The following is a 20,779-nucleotide window of genomic DNA, read 5'->3' on the forward strand; positions in this document are numbered from 1 at the left end:
AAACCCTTCCTTTTACAGAGGAAGACACTGGGGCCAGAAAGAGGAAATAATCCCAAAGCCACACATCTAGTTAGGTGTTAGGACCAGAGCCAGAACCCAGGACTCCTCTTTCATTGCAGATGGCTCTGCTGAATATTTACCTTAAATGCCAAAATACATTTAGTGATTATAGGAAAACCACGTGAGTCTCAAGAATTATCTCCTGGCAAGGAGGTTTTATCATCTGTTAAAAAAAAAAAACATGGACATCTTAAGTGCCTTCCAAGTCCTCTGATAGTAGGTCCACTAGGAGCTGGGAAAGGCAGGGACAGGTTTCTTTTACATCCAGGCCCACACCTTGGTTAAACATGTTTATGCTCAGAGAAGCAGTTGGGCCTCCGGCACAAGGACCCAAGCTTGTTTGGATTTTTATATTAAATGTTTTCTTATCCCATTTGTCTTCCCCAAGGGCGGGAAGTGCCTGTCTCACATTCCAGAGGCCTCGGGGAGCCGGAACCTGGTAGGTTGGTCAGGATCCAGATTAGCTAATCCTGCTGACTGCAGCTGCGGGACCTGCTGAGTGCCAGCCTGTGCCCGCAGGCGTTCTGCCCTCTAGTCCAGCCCGCCAGCGCTACGAGGCAAGAGGAAATAGGTCACTGGATTCGGAGACAGAAAGTTCCTTAGAAATCACATCTATTCCAACGCCTTCCATTTACAGATGGGGAAACTGAGTCTCAGAGAGAAGAGACTTGACCGATGCCATAATGACAAGTAATAGCAGCACCCGGATTTGGATCTAGGGCTTCAGACTCCGGCTCCTGGGCTTTTGGTATTCATTCATATAGCACAGGTCCTATCTGGTCAGAGATGCGGAGTCCAGAGCTCAGCGTCGGTCCAGTGTGAGGCCCTGGGATTGGGGCTGGTTGGGCAGGGGCGGGCCTGGGTATATTGCCCCCTCCCTCCGCCCCTCCTCTCCAAGCTCCTCAGGGGCCTGGGCTGGGGCGGGGGCTGGCCGACGTGGCGCGGGCACAGCCGGGGATCGGGCAGGGAGGAGATCCCCGGAAAGTTTGCAGAGCGGCTGCGGGGCCGCACCGAGGGATGCGCTCCGCTCTCCCTGCCGCCCCCGACCAAGTCGGGTCTCCCGGCACTGCCGAACCCGGCTAGCCATGGGTAAGTAAGAGGCGGCCCCGGAGCTAGAGGAGCCCCGACCCTCGACTCAGCTCCCTCCCAGGGCTTCACCAAACTTGGGGGGGAATCTCCATGACGCCGTGCTCCCAATTCCCACCGCTCCTCCCAAGCTCTGTGGGCTCCTGGGTTCTCCTCCCCCGGGCCCCTCTGGCCTTCTCTTCGGACTCCACCCTCTTCCCTCTCTCCCTGTTTTCCTCTCCCCACTTCCCATCCACTCACTTCCTCCTACGCCCCAACTCTCATCCCGGGAGATGACCCGAGTTTACCCAAGTGCCTAATTCTGTCCCGGTCCCTATATTACAACTACCACTGCTAATCCACATTTTCATAGTGCATTACGGTTTACAAAAGCACTCTTCTCAAAATCAGTGAGATTGTTCAAGTATTCAATTACCCCAAATACTCCACTTAATCTGAGATCTCACGGATGTAAATGTACCCTCCAACGATCTATGCCTGACCATCCTTCACAGGCTTGTATGTACTCTTATCTACGTTGTCCACAAACCTCCTCAACAGTTCTGTCCAAATCACTGGAATCTACCTTATCCTCCTTTTATCCTTCTCTCTTCCTCCCTCCCTCTCCCTCCCTCCCTCCTCCCTCTCTCTCCCTCTCGCTCCCTCCCTCCTCCCCCCCCTCTCTCTCTCTGTCTCAGTCTGTCTCTGTCTTTCTCTCTCTCTGTCTCTCTCTATCTCTGCCTCTCTGTCTCTCTCTCACTGTCTCTATCTCTCTCTCCCTCCCTCTCTGTCCCCTCCCTCCTTTTCTCCCTCCACCTCATGACCCTATGTTCCATACACCTATGCAGATCCATAAACCATAACTTACATTTTAAGGAATGTCCCGAATTTTGCCTTGAAACTAAGTCTCCTGGATTACTGTCCACTACTCCATACCCTCTCATCTCCATTTTAAAGATGAGGAAACAGGCCTCAAAGAGGTGACTTGTGACTTCAAAGTCCAACCAATAATACAACTTAGAACCAAGGTTTGAAGCCATATTTCTCCTGTCTCCCAAGTCCAGATTTCTTTCCCTTATTCCACTTTAGGTTCATTTTTTTTTTTAAGAGACTGGATTTGCTGCCCAGGGTAGAATCAGAGCTGCTACTCCTGGGTCCACTGCAGATGGCAGTGGAGCTTTGACTTGCTCTGGTTCCGACCTGGGTCAGTTCCATCCTTCTTAGGCAGCCTGATGATGCATCCCCCCCCCATTCCTGAGGGCTCAGTTTATCCAGCCAGCCTTAATGCAGATACCAAATCAGTTTTAGTTCTGTTGCAGCTAAACTACAGCTCAGAACTCTCAAGTTCAGAAGATCTACTGGCCTAAGTCGCCCCAGGAGGTGAGATTAAAAGCTTTGTTGCTACATCTCTTATTCTAAAGCCTAAATCAAGATTCAGAGAGTGAATTTACTTGCCTGAGGTCACCTAAGCTTGGCTTTGGAATCAGAGAATGTGGGTTTTGGAGTCACCATTGTGGTCAGTCTGGTCCTGAACCATCCAAAGAGAAGCTCCCCATGCTCTGTTCACAGCTAGTAACTTTCCATTGCTGCTATTCAACATGTAAAGGAGCTTTTCCAATGTCAGTCTTTACTCCTTCAGGCCTGCTTCCCTTCTCTGAAAAAGAGTGGTTATGGGGTGGCTAGGTGGCGAAGTAAATAGTGCTGGCCCTGGAGTCAGGAGGACCTGAGTTCAAATCTGACCTCAGACACTTAACACTAGCCATGTGACCTTGGGCAAGTCACTTAGCCACAATTGCCCTACCTTTCCTCCTCCAAAAAGGAAAAAAAAAAAGAGTGGTTATGTGTCAGGTGACTAGAACCCCAGATGACTAGAACCCCAGACTTGAGTCAGGGAGAACTGAGTGTGAATGAATCTTATCTCAGGTTCTTACTAGTTATATGACCCTGAGCAACTTACCTCTCCTCTTTCAGGCTCAGTTTTCTCAGCTATAAAATTCGGATATTTGCATCTGTCCCACTGAGTTGTTGTGAGAATCAGATGAGATCATATTTGTAAAGCACTTTGTGTGCTATACAAAGTACTTAAAGTACTATATAAATGCTAGCTCTTACTATTACAATGATCTCTGCACACAATGCATACCCAGTGAGTTGTACAATGTATGAAACTACTTCTGTGCATTGAAAGACAAACTTGGGAATACACATTATTATTCAAACAGGCAATTGATAGCTGTTCAGTTGAATCTATTTGAGTAGGTATAACAAGTAGGTATGCCTGTTTTATGATCATCTCTCTCACCTTCTGATTCCTACCTTATTCTCAGTTTTAATTAACATCTCTCTCCCTCAGCACCATCAGACCCAAAGGAAGCAACGTTTTTTTCTGTTTGGTTGCTGCAGGCCTTACCATATCACTCAGGCCAAACTCTAGTTCATTCTGCAGGTTCCCCACTCTTGAGAGTTCTAGAATTCTGTGATATCTCACTCCTGATCTGCCATTCCAAGAAATTTTGCATAAACTCCTGTTTTCTGGGCCCTTTAATTACATTGTCGAGCCAGGTCTTCTGACTATAAGACCAATGCCCTTGCCCCAGTTTCTAACTATCCTGGCTCTGGTATCTAATGTGCTTCTCCTCCTCCTGCTCCTCCCTCACCCCCTCCCACCAGACCTTCAGTCTGGAGAATATTCCCAGTTTCTCCAATTTTCTTTTCTCTCACCCTCTGCACTTAAAACAGCACCTCCCACCCTCATGCCGTTTTTCCCTCTAGCTAGGTTCTTCTTCCAGAGATGTCTGTCACAATTGTATCATTGCATCAGCATATTAGCATATCCATTAGAATATTAACATATTGCATGAACATTTTCTCTGGATTCTGCCTCACTCAGACAAGGATATATACTAAGGTCTACCTTATTTGTTTAACATTTTTCTAGTTTTTCAAAATCCATGAAGAAGACTGCTTGTGTACAGTTTGGGTATGAACCTTTTGAGCCACCAGCAGTGAGCAAGAAAAGTCTGGTTGAGATTAGAGGGCCTCCCTGTAAGGTTTTCTGGTTGGACTTTATTGACAGTCAACATTATGTTGACTTTTCTTTCCCTTTGGCCCTGTGAGAAGCCAGGAAGTTGCATACTTTGTGCTTTCACTGTGGCCATTCATGTCCTGGAAAAAGAATAAGAAAATGTCAAAGCTGAAGGGGACTTGAAAATATAGAATGTAGGGGTGGCTAGGCGGCACAGAGAATAGAGCACTGGCCCTGGAATCAGGAGGACCTGAGTTCAAATCTGGCCTCAGAAACTTAACACGAAAACTAGCTCTGTGACCTTGGGCAAGTCACTTAACCCCAATTGCCCTACCTTCCCCCCTCCAAAAAGCAAGAAAACAAAAACAACAACAAAAAAAGAAAATATAGAATGTGAGCACTGGGAGCATGTAGCTTTCAGTGCCAGAGCTAGAAAAACTTTAGAACATGGAATGCCAGAGCCAGAAGGGATCCTAGAATATAGAGTGCCAGAACTAAGAGACCTTATAGCATGGAATGCTGGAGCTAGGAATTTAAAATATAGTGTTAGAACTAAAGGAAAATTAAAACATGAGTTTATTGTGTCTGAACTACAGGGATCTTAGAACATGGAATGTCAGAGCTTTATTTGGATATAGAATGTTACAGCTGGAATTCAATTCAATTTAATAACTGTTTAGGGGCAGCTAGGTGGCACAGTGAATAGAGCCTCAGACACTTAACACTTACTAGCTTTGGGACCTTGGGCAAGTCACTTAACCCCAATTGCCCTGCCCTCCCCCTTCCAAAAAGGGGGGAGGATCCCTGTTTATCAAATACCTATTAGGTACAAGGCACTGGACTGGATGCTAGGCATACAAAGACAAAAATGACATAGCCCTTGCCCCCTAGGAGCTTACATTCTGCTGGGGGTTGGGTGGTGAAGGTGATTACAATACGGACACAAATAACTATTAGTAGAGGAGAAATTGACTGGCTTTCACAGAAGAGGTGTTTGAGCACAGCCTTGAAGGGAGATCATAATTTTGGGAGTCAGAGATGAGAAAGGCTTGTATTTCAAACTGAGAAAATTGCTTGTGTGAATGTACTGAAGTGAAAGCTGGCAGAATGAATTTGGGAAGCTGCTAGCAGTTTGACCAGAATGTAGATGTCAGAAAAGGGAGTAGTATGAAATAATTCTTTTTTTTTATTTTATTTTTTTAAAGCAATTGGGGTTAAGTAACTTGCTCAAGGTTACATGGCCAGGTGTTTCTGGGTGGGTGCTAAGTGTCTGAGCCCAGGATTCGATCCCCAGGTCATCCCGACACTGGAGCTGGTACTCTTACTCGCTGTGCTACCTGGCCACTCCAGTATGAAATAACTCTGAAAAATGTTGGGGCAGCTAGGTGGCACAGTGCATACAGCATCAGCCCTGGAGTCAAGAAGACCTGAGTTCAAATTTAGCCTCAGACACTTACTAGTTGTGTGACCTTTGGCAAGTCACTTAACCCTGATTGCCTCCCCCCCCCCCCCCCCCCCAAAAAGAAAAAGAAAATGTAGGAGGGAAAGAAACAGAGTGAGATAGGCAGAGGAGTCATTAAAGGTTTGTGAGCAGTTACATAATTATGCCTATGTCTTTAGAAGATCTTTCGCCACCCAAACCCCAATAGAATGCAAGGTGGCTTGTGTGGGTGAGATAGTTTGGAGGATATAGTGATTAAATGCAGAGAAACCTTTTGGAAGGCTGTTGCAATAATCTCAGTAAGGAAGTGAAGAAGAGGGACCTGTGAATTAAATAATATAGTAAAACCTTGTTTACTCAGAACATTTGGATCCCCAGGATTAAAAAGGAGGTGACGCTATGAAAATGACAAGAAAATATATTCATTTATTTTTTTAAAACCCAATGATTTATTAAAATAACAGCAATGATAATACTTAGCATTTATATAGCTCCTCTGAGGTTTGCAAAGCATTTTATGTATGTCATCTCATTTAAATTTGTATTTGATCCAATAAGCCCATGAGGTAGGTGCTGTTATTATCCCCATTTTATGTATGGGGAAACTGAAGCAAATGGAGGTTAAGTGGCCTGCCAAGGGTCACATAGCTAGTAAGTATCCAAGGCCAAATCTGAACTCAGGTCTTCCTGACTCCAGGCCCTGGGCTCTGGTCACTGCAGCTCCTATCTGTCTAACTAGAACAAATTATGATCCCCATTTTTTTTTCATTCCAAGTTTTATGCCACCTGCATCACAAGGAATGGTCTGAACTCAGGCCATGGTTCCAACTTTCCTCACTGTGTGACCTTAAGAAAGTCTTTTCTCCTTTCTATGTCTTAGTTTTCTTAATTGTACAAATTGTGGGTTGGACTCTAAGATTTCAGCTATAGTATTCATTTGTGTCTATGGCTTTGGACAATGAATACTGATTAAGAGTGATCACCTTGGGGTTCCAGGAGATCCCTTCACCTGAAAGACAGATTCATTTATGTTAAGCATACTCCATTTACTGAGGCAGGAAAAGACTCGTTTTAGCAAGATTCTCAACAAATTTCAAGCAGAAGCAATTACATTATTTACATTCTTTAATTAAGTTAACCAAGAAATTCTAGTATGCAGAAGCCGGGATTCCATTCTATCAGAGGACTCACTAAGAAATACTGCCCCCTTTGCCCAGGCCGTTAGAGGCAGAGCAGCTCTCATTTTCTTGTTTGCCTTTCAGGACTGCATTCACCTGTCCTGATGCTGTGTGCCTCTGTCTCCTTGCTGGGAGGACTGACTTTTGGCTATGAGCTGGCCATCATCTCTGGGGCCCTGCTGCAGTTGCAATTAGACTTTGGGCTCAGCTGCTTTGAGCAGGAGATCCTAGTGGGGACTCTGCTCCTCGGGGCTCTCCTAGCCTCCTTAGTTGGAGGGTTCCTCATCGACCGGTATGGGAGGAAGAAAGCCATCTTATTTAGCAATGTTATGCTGCTTGTTGGCAGTCTGAGCCTGAGCCTGGCAGGCTCACTGCCATGGCTGGCCATGGGCCGAGGCACCGTAGGCTTTGCCATCTCTCTGTCCTCCATGGCCTGCTGCATCTACGTCTCAGAACTGGTGGGACCTCGGTATCGGGGTGTGCTGGTGTCCCTGTATGAAGTGGGCATCACTGTGGGGATTCTGCTCTCCTATGCACTCAACTACGCGCTTGCTGACACAGTGCAGGGCTGGCGGCACATGTTTGGCTGGGCAGCTGCCCCGGCCCTCATGCAATCCCTCAGCCTCATGTTCCTCCCACCAAGCCTGGTTCCGAAATGCAAGTCTGAATTGGAGACTCATAAGGGCCTCATTCCCCTCCAAGGCCTTGAGGAAGCAGCAGAAGCCACAGTCGGTTCCAATAGGAAGAAGCAGTACTCTTTCTTCAGCCTATTTAAGGCCAAGGCTAACATGCGCAGCCGCACGGCTGTGGGCCTGGGCCTCGTGCTCTTCCAGCAGCTTACTGGCCAGCCCAATGTGCTATGCTATGCCTCTACCATATTCCGCTCTGTGGGTTTTCAAGGGGGGTCTTCAGCCACCTTGGCTTCTGTGGGCCTTGGAGGGGTGAAAGTGGTTGCCACATTGGTGGCTATGGGACTGGTGGACCGTGCTGGGAGGAGGGTGCTGCTGCTGGCTGGCTGTACTGTCATGGCCATCTCGGTCAGCGCCATTGGGCTAGTTGGCTTTACTGTGTCAATGGACCCCACCCAGGGCTGCCACATGCCTGCTGGGGCACTCAACACCTCTACCTCCAGGCTTCCTGCCTTCCGGGTAGAACCTAGCCCACCTCCTCTCCAAGGGGCCAGTGAGTACCAAGGGAGTTCAGGTTATGCCAACACAAGATTGACTTCCCTAAAGATGGACACATCTGGTCCCAAAACCAGAGGCACAGTTGCTAATTCCTCAGGAGTTCATGGAGCAGCTCCTTCAACTCATGACTCACTGACATATAGCACCAGTAACCTGGTTCCCGACCCCTCTACCAGCGAACACAGGGTTTTAAATTGGATCGCCTTACTCTGCATGATGGCATTCGTGAGCGCCTTTTCTTTTGGATTTGGACCGAGTAAGTGCACACAACCAGGCCTGCTTTTAGCTACTCCCAGCCCCAAGGGATCCTCAGGACCCATCCTAGTAGTGGTGACTGAATCCAGTTTGATGTATAGGCACAGTAGGCAACCCCTCATCTGTCATGATTTCAGAGGCACCCCTGGGATTTCCTCCCCTCTGGAAATCTCTCCCCAGCATCAGCCATCCTGAAATTCCACTGGTCATTTCTTTGGATAAAGAAACATTCCTTGGGAGAGAGAAAACCTAGTCTTTTCTTTGGATGGATAAGAGAGAAAGGGACGTGGAGAATGTACTAAGTGACCAGGAGGCAGGAAACCCGGCTCTGAACCTGACTCTGATGCCTGCTAAAGTTGCCTCCATGAGCAAATCACTTCCCTTCTCTGTAAAATGGGCATAATGATACGAACCCTACCTCCATAATTGCAAATGAGATAATGTGTGTAAACCACTTTGCAAAACTTAAAACACTATAAAAATGTTAGCTATTGTCATCATCATCATTATCTTCTTCCCCTAAACTCACAGGGTTGTGAGGAAAATGTTTTGTAAACTGTAAAGTACAGTAGTAGGAATGTGAGTTATTATTAGTCAATATCAGTATATAGAAATATGAGTTATTAATCAGGTAATAGTATCAATCTCCCCTTACCTTTATGTAGTACTTTACCTACAATGTGTTAGCTTCACAACTTTATGAGATAGTACAAATGTTAGTATACCCATTTCACAGCAACAGAAACTGAAGCTTAGAGAATGAAAGTGACTTGGGGTGGCTAGGTGGCACAGTGAATAGAGCACTGGCCCTGGAGTCAGGAGGAACTGAGTTCAAATACAGCTTCAGGCACTTAACATACACACACACACACACACACACACACACACACACACTTTGGGCAAGTCACTTAATCCCAATTGCCCTCCCCCCCAAGAAAAAAGAGAATTAAAGTGATTTGTGACAGACTTGGGTATTTAAATTCTGCCTTTCAGTCTGTATAGCTTTTTCATTCTTTTGTGAAGTCTCCTAGAAGGACCTAGGGGCAGCATAACACCAAATGCCTATGCCAGGAGGTGCTCCAAAAACCATCCAAAAGAATTGTACATTTAGAGCTGGGAGGTACCTTTGAGGTCATCTAGGCCAACCTCTTCATTTTACAAACCAGGAGTTTAGACCAAGAAGATTAAATGGCCCAAGCGCACTTGGGTAATAAGTAAGTATCCAATTAAATATTAATTTTATTATTATTTATAACAAAAATTATTAATTAAAGTAGCCATTTAAAAATATATATTTTTATTCTGAACTTTAAAAAAATTAACAATAGGCATTTCCATATACAGAAAAGGAGGATTGCATGTGAAACTATAGATCTCTGTCATGCATAGCTTGCTCTGCTTTTGAATATATAACAAGTTTAACCTCTGGCTTTCAAAGCTGTCCTGCTTGTCTGTGCTTCTTTCTTCTCTCTTCTTAGAAGTAGGATTTGAACCCAAGTCCTCTGATCCCAACTCTCACACATTTTCTACCATACCACACTACCTTAGTACCAGGCTAGTTATTAGGGCATGACAAAGGGCACTAGCTTCATCTAGGAGGTAGCTGTGCTATTGGGCAAGGGCACAAGATGTGGCATCAGGAGAGGACTGGGTTTTGATCCCACCTTTGGCAAATGTTTACCATGTAACCTTGAGCAAATCTCTATTTTCTAGTCTGTAAGGAGACACTCCATCAAAATAGGGAGGCTTTCCATGAGGTAGTAGAAGGAGCAGATTACTGAGAGTCAGGAAAGCTGGCCTCTAGAGGCTTGGGACATTCCTTCTGAGCCTGAAAGATGGGGGAAGGGACTTCATAACAAGGTTCCAAGATCCTTTCCAGTTCTGACATTCTGTGCTCTATGTTCTCAGGTCTTTTTCCCGTTCTAAAATCCATGTTATATATTCTCTCTCTTTTTTTTTTTTTTTTTGCTTTTTGGATGGCAGTTGGGGTTAAGTGACTTGCCCAAGGTCACATGGATAGTAAGTGTTAAGTGTCTGAGGCTGGATTTGATCTCAAGTCCTCCCGACTCCAGGGCCAGTGCTCTATTTACTGCGCCACCTAGCTGCCCCTATGTTCTATATTCTAAGAGCCCTTCCAAATTTAAAATTCTATGTCCCGTCTTCTAAGACCTTTCTAGCTCTAATATTTTATGTTCTATGTTCAATTTCTAAGGATTCCAACTCTAATATTATATGTTCTAAATACCCTCCTTCTTTAGCATTCTATGTTCTATGCTTTCCTTTGTAACTCTATTACTAAATTCTCTACATTACAAAGTCCTTCATGTTTTGGCTCTTATTCCCCAGGCCCTGTAGTATAACCCCATTTTATAGGTGAAAGTGCACAAATTTGACCTTAGAATAGTTCATGGACTGTTAGGGCTGAAGGGCTTTAGGTATTTCATCTTTCATTGTTCAATTGTTTTTCAATTGTGTCTGACTCCTCATGACCCCATTTGGGGTTTTCTTGGCAAAGATACTGGAGTGGTTTGCCATTTCCTTCTCCAGCTCATTTCATAGATGAGGAAACTGAGGCAAACAGGGTTAAGTGACTCACCCAGGGTCACACAGCTAAGAAGTGTCTGAAGCTGGATTCTAATTCAGGTCTTCCTGACTCTAGACCTGGTGCTCTATCCGCTGAGCAACATAGCTTCCTTTCATTATTGAGTCTAGCCATCTTATTTTACAGATAAAAGGAAAAAATCAATCTTAGAGGGAAAGTGACTTTTCTAAGGTCAGACAGTGAAATAATGGTAGAGTTGAGACTTGAACAAAAGTCCTTTGACACCCAAGTAAGTCACTGTTCTAGAGAGGTTCTTTGCACACCAGTAAGCTAATAGTAGCATTTATATAATGCTTACTATATGCCAGGGTACTGGTGCTCTACAAATTTGCTTTACAAATATTATTTCATTTGATTTTCACAACCCACCTGGGAGGTGGGTACTATTATTATCCTCATTTTCCAGGTGAAGAAATTGAGGCAAAGAGAGGTTAAGTGACTTGCCCAAGGTCACAGATCTGTTAGGTGTCTAAGGCTGGATTTGAACTCAGTTCTTCTTGACTCCAGGCCCAGCGCTTCATCCGCAGTGACATCTAGCTGCCTAAAGAAAGGCTTTGTGACTCAAAATAATGAATTGTAGAATTTGATGAACCAGAAGTGGAAGGGAGGGGGAGAGATCTGGGGACATGTTCTCTGCCCCAGATCGCACTGGGTAGGCAGCTACTTGCTTCATCTACAAGTAAAAGTTGACATAACATTCTACTCTCCAACTAAAGGTTCCATATGGCTGTATGGGTTTCTTCTCTCTTTTTTCCCTTGGTCTTAATGATGATGGTCCTTGGTGACCTTCAGGGTGGGGGATGGGAGTGAAACTTCACAAGTTCTAACCTTGGTGAGTGTCAGACTGCCTTTTCCTTTTCCCCAATCCAGGACTATTTTCTTTGCCAGTTGGCCCAGGGCAATGAATCCCCCATTCCTACCCTAGAGCTCAGCCATAAATCTCCTGTTCTATTCGGTCCTTTAAGGTTGACTTGACCTGAATTCTCCCCATCCCATCTGTCTTCTAGTCACCTGGCTGGTCCTCAGTGAGATCTATCCAGCTGAAATCCGAGGACGGGCATTTGCCTTCTGCAATAGTTTTAATTGGGCTGCCAACTTGCTGATTAGCCTCTCCTTCCTGGATCTGATTGGTGAGTAATTGTCCTTAAGTCAAACTGCCCTTCTGCTGCCTGCAGGGGAGTGGCAAGCATGGGCTTTGTCACTGGTACAGGTGGGTGGGGGTTTGTCACTGGCTGATAGGGTTTGAAATGAAGGCTGGGGATAAGGAAATAAAATCCTTCTTCTGTGAAACCATAATTGAAAAAGTTCTATAAAGCGTTATTTCAATCTAGTTCAAGTCAACAACCATTTATTCACTGGAATCAGGAGACCTAGGCTCTAGTCCTAGCTTTGCGCGCTCTCCCTCCTCATTTTTATCTCTTGACTTCTCTGGTTTTTTCAAGTCCCAGCTAAAAATCCCACCTGCTAGCAGTGTTTCTTCTTCTTTTTAAAAACATTTATCTATTTATTTATTATTTACTTTTAGTTTACAACATTCAATTCCACAAGCTTTTGATTTCCAAATTTTCTCCCCCTCCTACCTCTGCCCCCTCCCCCCCACCCATGGCAGCATGCAATCCAATATAGATTCTACAAATACCTTCACATGAAACCTTAGTCAAGTTGTAAAGAAGGATTATAACCAAAAGCAGGGGTAGCAATCCTTATCTCAGATAAAGCAAATGCAAAAATTGACCTAATTAAAAGAGATAAGGAAAGAAACTATATCCTGTTAAAAGGCACCATCGAGAATGAAGCAATATCACTACTTAACATATATGTACCAAGTGGTGTAGCTTCCAAATTCCTAGAGGTGAAGCTAAAGGAATTAGAGGAAGAAATAGATAGCAAAACTTTACTAGTGGGAGACCTTAATCTCCCCCTATCTGAACTTGATAAATCCAACCTCAAAATAAACAAGAAAGAAGTTAAGGAGGTGAACAGGATTTTAGAGAGGATAGGTATGATAGATCTCTGGAGAAAACTGAATGGGGATAAAAAGGAATATACTTTCTTCTCAGCGGTTCATGGCACATACTCAAAAATTGACCATGTTCTAGGGCATAAAAACCTCACAATTCTATGCAGTAAGGCAGAAATATTAAACGCATCGTTCTCAGATCATGATGCAATAAAAATTATATGCAATAAAGGGCCAGGGAAAGACAGACTAAAAACTAACTGGAAATTAAACAATTTAATCCTAAAGAATGAGTGGGTCAAACAAGAAATTATAGAAACAATCAGTAATTTCATTCAAGAGAATGATAATAATGAGACAACATACCAAAATCTGTGGGATGCATTAAAGGCAGTTCTTAGGAGAAGTTTTATATCCCTGAGTGCATACGTGATTAAATTAGAGAAAAGGGAGCTCAACGAATTGGGCATGCAATTAAAAAACCTAGAAAAAGAACAAATTCAAAGTCCCCAATTAAATACTAAACTAGAAATATTGAAGACTAAAGGAGAGATTAATAAAATCGAAATTAAGAAAACTATTGAACTAATAAATAAAACCAAGAGCTGGTTTTATGAAAAAACCAACAAAATTGATAGACCCTTAGTCAATATGATAAAAAAAAAAAGAAAGAAGAAAACCAAATTATGAGTATCAAAAATGAAGAGGGTGAATCTACCTCCAATGAAGAGGAAATCAAAACAATAATTAGGAATTATTTTTCCCAATTGTATGCACATAAATTTGACAATCTTAGGGAAATGGATGAGTATTTAGAAACATACAAGTTGCCCAGATTAACTGAAGAGGAAGTAAATTACTTAAATAATCCCATCTCAGAAAAAGAAATTGAACAAGCCATCAGTCACCTCCCTAGGAAAAAATCTCCAGGGCCAGATGGATTCACTAGTGAATTCTATCAAACATTTAAAGAAAAATTGATTCCAATACTCTACAAATTATTTGGGAAAATTAGTGAAGAAGGAGTCCTACCAAATTCTTTTTATGACACAAATATGGTACTGATACCTAAATCAGGAAGAGATAAAACAGAGAAAGTAAATTATAGACCAATCTCCCTCATGAATTTAGATGCAAAAATTCTAAATAAAATACTAGCCAAAAGACTACAGCAACTTATCTCAAGAATAATACACTTTGATCAGGTAGGATTTATTCCAGGAATGCAAGGATGGTTTAATATTAGGAAAACCATCAGTATAATTGATCATATCAACAATAAAACTAGCAGAAACCACATGATCATCTCAATAGATGCAGAAAAGGCTTTTGACAAAATACAACATCCATTCCTATTAAAAACATTAGAAAGTATAGGAATAAATGGAGCCTTCCTTAAAATAATAGGTAGCATCTATTTAAAGCCATCAGCAAGTATTATATGTAACGGGGAGAAGCTGGAAGCATTTCCCATAAGATCAGGGGTGAAACAAGGGTGTCCACTATCACCCCTCTTATTCAATGTGGTACTAGAAATGTTAGCTGTAGCAATTAGAGAAGAAAAAGAAATCAAAGGAATCAAGTTAGGCAAAGAAGAGACCAAGCTGTCACTCTTCGCAGATGATATGATGATATACTTGGAGAATCCTAGAGAATCAAGTAAAAAAACTGCTTGAGACAATAAATAAATTTGGCAGAGTTGCAGGATATAAAATAAACCCACATAAATCCTCAGCATTCCTATATATTTCCAATGAAATTCAACAGCAAGAAGTAGAAAGAGAAATCCCATTTAAAGTTACTGTAGACATTATAAAATATTTGGGAATCTACCTGCCAAAACAAACCCAGGACCTGTATGATCATAACTACAAAACACTTTTCACACAAATAAAGTCAGATCTAACTAATTGGAAAAATATCAATTGCTCATGGCTGGGTCGAGCTAATATAATAAAAATGACAATTTTACCTAAATTAAATTATATATTTAGTGCCATACCAATTAATTTACCAAAAAACTACTTTATAGAGTTAGAAAAAATAGTAACAAAATTCATCTGGAAGAATAAACGGTCCAGAATATCAAGGGAATTATTGAAAAAAAAATGCTAGGGAAGGTGGACTAGCTTTACCAGATTTCAATCTGTACTATAAAGCAGCAGTCATAAAAACTACCTGGTACTGGCTTAGAAATAGAGAAGTGGATCAATGGAATAGATTAGGCACACAAGATTCAGAAGTCAACGACTACAGTAATGTATTGTTTGATAAACCCCCAGACCCTGGTTTTTGGGATAAGAACTCACTGTTTGACAAAAACTGCTGGGAAAACTGGAATATAGTATGGCAGAAACTGGACATAGACCATTATCTAACACCATATACCAAAATCAAGTCTAAATGGGTTCATGATCTAGGTATAAAGGTTGATACTGTAAGCAGTCTGCTAAAACAAGGAATAGTTTACCTATCAGACTTGTGGAGAGGGAATGACTTTATGATGAAACAGGAATTAGAGAACATTATAAAATGTAAAATGGATAATTTTGACTACATGAAATTGAAAAGTTTCTGTACAAATAAAGCCAATGTAACCAAGATTAAGAGGGAGGTGGGAAATTGGGAAAGAATCTTTACAACCTATGTCTCTGACAAAGGACTCATCTCTAAAATATACAGAGAATTGAGTCAAATGTATAAGAATACAAGTCATTCCCCAATTGATAAATGGTCAAAGGATATGAACAGGCAGTTTTCAGAGAAAGAAATTAAAGCTATCTATAAGCACATGAAGAAATGCTCTAATTCACTGTTGATTAGAGAAATGCAAATCAAAACAACTCTGAGGTACCACATCTCACCAGTCAGATTGGCTAAGATGACAAAACAGGAAAATGACAAATGCTGGAGAGGATGTGGGCAAACTGGAACACTAATGCATTGTTGGTGGAGTTGTGAACTGATCCAGCCTTTCTGGAGAGCAATCTGGAATTATGCCCAAAGGGCTATAAATACTTTCATACCCTTTGATCCAGCAATACCACTCCTAGGGTTATATCCCAAAGAGATTATAGAAATGGGAGAAAGACCCATATGTACAAAAATGTTTATAGCAGCTCTTTTTGTTGTGGCAAAGAATTGGAAATTAAGGGGGTGCCCATCAATTGGGGAATGGCTGAACAAGTTGTGGTATATGCATGTTATGGAATACTATTGCGCCATAAGAAACGGGGAGCAGGCGGTCTTCATATTTACCTGGAGAGGCTTAAAAGAACTGATGCTGAGTGAGAAGAGTAGAACCAGGAGGAATTTGTACACAATTACAGACACAACGTATGTGTGATGACCAACTTTGATAGACTGGACTCTTCTCAACAATACAGGGATATAAGTCAATCCCAAAAGACGCATGATGGAGAGAAAAACGTGCATCCAGAGAAAGAACTAGAAAGAACTAAATTTATGTCCAGGTGGAAGCAAAATACCTGATCTTTTTCGTTCTCTTATTTGATTTTATGTCCTTTTTACCATTTTTCATTCCAGCTGGTACAATCCATCCTTATAACCTGACCATTGTATAATGTGAAAGTATTTACAGATCCTATACTTGATAATAAGCCGCCATGGGGGGGGGAGGGGAGGGAGGGGGACAAAATGTGAAATTCAAGGAATTGTGGAATTGAATCCTGTAAACTAAAAGGAAACAAACAAATTAATAAATTAAAGTTTAAAAACAAAAGAAGGATTATAACCAATAGAGTGAACAACGAGAAAGAAGGAACAAAATAAAACAAAAGAGAGAGAGAGAAAGTAGTTCGCTTCAATCTGCTTTCAGACTCTGTAATTCTCTGGATGTGGAGAGCCCTTTCCATCATGAGTCTTTTGGAGTTGTCTTATAACCTTCTAGAAGGTTATAAACTGTGGGTTGTGACCCCCATATAGGGTCATGAAAAATTTGGCAATAGTAAAAGGGTTTCTGAACATGCAACAACCAAAAATTCAAAATCTAAGGGTAATGAATCCGAGGTGTTTCTGGCAGCAATTTTCGGTGTTGCATCCCACAACTTCTCTGCAGCCTTGGTTCGGAACACAAAGCATGCCCACTTTGTAATGTTTATGCCCTCAGGCTACACAACACACAAAAAGGGGAAAAGAATGGAAAAAGTTTAAGAAGCCCTGTTCTACTGGAAGCCTTTGCAGAGTCTCCTTAATTCTAATGTTTTCCCCTTGTTGATTATTCCCAATTTATCCTGTATATGGTTTTTTCATACATAGCTTTTTGTATCTGTCTTCCCCATTAGACTACGAGCTTACCTTTCTTCGTAATGGGAATTTAATAAATGTTTATTGACTAACCTACTGCAAAAGATTCACTCACTGTGTGGCCTTAGGCAGATCACTCTGAATCATAGAACTGGACCGGACTTGAGAGATGATCATGATTTTGAATCAGAGAACCTGTGTTCAAATTGTGTCTTTATTACTTACTATTTGTAAGTATGACTTTGGGCCAGTCACTTTATTCTAATGGGCCTCAGTTTCCTCAATTGTAAAATAAGGGAATTGAACCTGGTTCTACTCTAGCTCAAAAGATGTGATTCTTTAATACCCTAGGTTAGATCTAAGCCCTGACTCCCCCATCACCACTTTGCACTGAAGCTGAGAAGAAACTGAGGCTCAGAGTCCCCAGAGTTTTCCAAGATCATATAATAGCTTGGTGCGAGGAAGTCAGAATACCTTGGTTCAAATCCAAACTCTGTGACCCCAGACAAGTTGTGTGACTTCTCAGGGCCTCCTGTGAAATGAAGGGCTTAGACTACATGATTCAAGGTCTCTTCCAACTTTAAATGTAGTCATCCTAAGGGACAAAGCTGGGCCTTAAACCCAGGTTCTCTGCTTTCTAGTCCAGGGCTCTTTCCATTAAACTGCTTTGTATTTTTACACATGTTTTTCTTTATATTTATATACATATGACTCTAATAAAATGCAAGCTCATTGTGAATAGGGATTATTTGTATCTCCATTTCCTACCCCAGTACTTGGCATATATCAGGTGCTTAATAAATGTTCGTTGATTGATTTTTTTTTAGTCTTTTTCAGCAAGTGACTTGCCCAGGGCCACACAGCTAGTAAGTATATGAGGCCACATTTGAATTTAGGTTTTCCTGCTTCCAGGCCCAGTACTCTGTGCACTGCAGTGCCACCTAGCTGCCCCCTTGTTCATTGATAGGTAGATGTATTTACTCTTCCCCTTCTGAGGCCTTTCTATTCTCTTCTGATGGGATAAAGGGGTTCACAGATCTAGAGCAGCAAAGGTCCTCAGAGATCATCTAGTCCAACCCCCTCATTTTACAGATAAGGAATCTGAGAACCAGGGGGAGTTAAGTGATTTGTCCAAGGTCACAAAGGTGGTATGTGTCAGGGACAGGATTTGAACCCAGGTTCTCTCTTTGTAGAATGAAGATTTTTTCTACTTTATCACACTGTCTCCTCAAGGGAACTGGCCTTAGTGAACTCTAGAAACTTAGCATAAAGACCATTTCCTGCCATTTCCTCCTACAAGATCCAGACAACTGTGCCTAACACAAAGATCCTTGACCTTTACTTGTGATCTGTGGCCACAAACCATTGCACACATTGTCCCTTTTGTCTCTTTAGGAGCAATCGGCTTGTCCTGGACCTTCTTGCTCTATGGGCTGATGGCTGTGATTGGCCTGGGATTCATTTACTTATTTGTCCCTGAAACCAAAGGCCAGTCCCTGGCAGAGATAGACCAACAGTTCCAGAGAAGACGGTACGTGCCACCCATGGGTCAGGGCCGGAGGCTTAAAATCTCCACAAACTACCCCCCTACACTTGTGATGGAGCAAATAAAGCCCTGATCAACATTCCTCGGATTTTATGCTCTGTATTCTGTCTTTCCCCCAGTTCTGTCCTCCTTTCTCCTGGCCTCCAGATGCTGCCCCTCTCACTTCTTGGACTCAGCTCACATTTCCTGCTGGCTTTCTCATGCCCTCATGGCTTTTTTTTTTTTTTTGGACCCAGTTCCCAAGAATCATAAAATCCCAAAGACTTAGAGCCATAGAATCCTGGCATCACAATATTAGAGCTGAAAGGGATGTTTTTGGTCCTGTGGTCCACTTCCCACCCCTGGCAGGAATCTCTCCTGAAGCATCCCTTACAGATAATCACCTAGCATCTTCTAGAACACATCCATCTAGAATACTACACAGTTCCCTCTGTCAGGAGCTAGCCTTTTCCACAGCTCCAAATTGTTAGTAAGTTTTTCCTTTAAGGTAAGAGGGGATGGGAATTTCCTTTAGGGAGAGAGACTAAATCCACCTCCTTCTAATTTCCTTTCTTTCATACTCCCTACTTCTCCCTTGTCTTCCCATAGATTAAATCTAGTCCCTAGCTCTTCAAATTTTTTAAGATGATTAAATCTTCCCCAAGCCATTTCTTTTCCTAGCTAAATATCTTCAGCTTCTTTATCCTGTCCTCACATAACATGGCTTTGACTTCCCCTCCCCATCCTACTCCATCCAGGATGAGACTCAAACCCAAGGCCCAGAGCAAAGAAGAGAGGAGGACCTAGGGAAGAGGATATGATGGTTGTAAGTGGTGGGAGATGATACTGAGGAACCAAGGAGTCATGCTGGGCAAGCCAACCTAGCTAGGTGGTCAGAATTTAGGAGCCCAGGAGATGAAGTTGAAAGAGTTGCAGCAGCAAGATTGGGTGCAGGGGCTGGATGCAGAGGCCACAATCTACTTTAGCCTAAATAAGGCTATTGAGCTTAATCAGATTTTTAACAGGATAGCAGTGTTGTTAGGTTTGGTTTTAGGTGAGGAGACACAATGGAAAACCAATCTCCCTAGCCACGGTTGAGTTGCCAGGCTTTACCCGGCTTAGGGGCCTTCTTTGGATTCTAAAGCCCAAAATGCTGCGCAGGACTCTATGATAGCTAAATTCCTATGGAACCCATAGGTCCCCTGGTCCATGTATAGATGACATGTGACTCAATAGTCTCTAGGGATAGGCTTGATCTAGCACCCTCTAGGTAAGGCCCTTACCTCCAAACCCTCCCTGGGGCTCCCCTCTCCCTCTTCCTGTCCCTGTCCTGAAACCACCCTGTGCAACTTCTGTTACTGTCTGATCATACTCCTTGTCTGACAGGTTCTTTCCTGGGAAACTGATCAGCGGCCATCTGGGCCAAGGACCCAGCTCAGCCTGGGCTCAGTACAGCCTGGTAGATGCATCTGCTGCCTCCTGAGATACTTCAGCTTCATGGAAGGAAGGACACAGCTCTGAGGTCTCCAGCAGTTGGGGTCAATGTAGTCACTGAACATTTTCATCTTTCTCTTATAAGAAATCATTTTGTCCCATAATGGATGTGACTCAGCTTCAGGGTCGCTTTAGTACCTTTGTGTGATAAGAGACGAGAGGCCAGGTTGAGATTGGTCATTTCCTCTCCCCACCCCAGATTCTCTCTCTTTTCAAGGACAATCAGGAAATCTTGAACCTTTGGTCTCAGCTTTGGACTGATTGGTGGCAGGGAACAGACCCAACTGATATACCCTGCCTTAGTTTCTCCCTTTGGGCTTCAAAAATAGGGTGTTTAACATGTGAAATATAATAATTAAAATCGCAGCTTATAAAGTATTTCAATTTTAAGAACTCTTTACTGTCTCTCCCACTTAGTGTCCTGCCAGAGAGTTTCTTGCAGAATCTTCCTATGGGAACAAAGCAGTACCAGCTTGATATGGTTTGAGTACTGAGATGCACCCCTAAAGTGCCTTCCAGCTCTGGATCTAGGATCTAAGACCTAATTCTGGGTAACAGCCAATTTTTATCTCCCACCACTCCCTAACCCTGATGGGGTTCCTTGAAATTCCCAGAGATTTAAGTGAGAACCCTTATATTCCCTGGGGCAGGCCTCAACTTCCTCCTAACCTCTAGGGAGAAATCAAGATCCCTCATACTCTTTGGGGATGCCCTGGGCCTG

The 20,779-nt window shown here is 42.8% G+C and overlaps 1 protein-coding gene across 1 annotated transcript; it reads left to right on the plus strand.

The window, feature by feature from the left end:
• Positions 1 to 535: 535 nt before the first annotated feature.
• On the plus strand, positions 536 to 20,436 carry SLC2A10 (solute carrier family 2 member 10). Its single transcript, XM_069072328.1, has 5 exons — positions 536 to 1,149; positions 6,854 to 8,212; positions 11,821 to 11,943; positions 18,435 to 18,570; positions 19,951 to 20,436. The coding sequence occupies exons 1-5, from the start codon at positions 1,146 to 1,148 to the stop codon at positions 20,045 to 20,047; spliced, it is 1,719 nt and encodes a 572-aa protein (XP_068928429.1). The 5' UTR covers positions 536 to 1,145; the 3' UTR covers positions 20,048 to 20,436.
• The last annotated feature ends 343 nt before the right edge of the window (positions 20,437 to 20,779 follow it).

This window comes from Petaurus breviceps, unplaced genomic scaffold (genome assembly GCF_028583685.1).
Source record: "Petaurus breviceps papuanus isolate PSGF00001 unplaced genomic scaffold, PetGlider_PUasm1.0 90847, whole genome shotgun sequence".
In the NCBI taxonomy this organism is placed as follows: Eukaryota; Metazoa; Chordata; class Mammalia; order Diprotodontia; family Petauridae; genus Petaurus; species Petaurus breviceps.

Excerpts from the sequence above, each read along its gene's own strand:
- SLC2A10 (XM_069072328.1), top strand. Across the intron at positions 11,944-18,434 it reads CTCCTTCCTGGATCTGATTG|GAGCAATCGGCTTGTCCTGG; the intron begins GTGAGTAATTGT and ends TTGTCTCTTTAG. Across the intron at positions 18,571-19,950 it reads CAACAGTTCCAGAGAAGACG|GTTCTTTCCTGGGAAACTGA; the intron begins GTACGTGCCACC and ends CTTGTCTGACAG.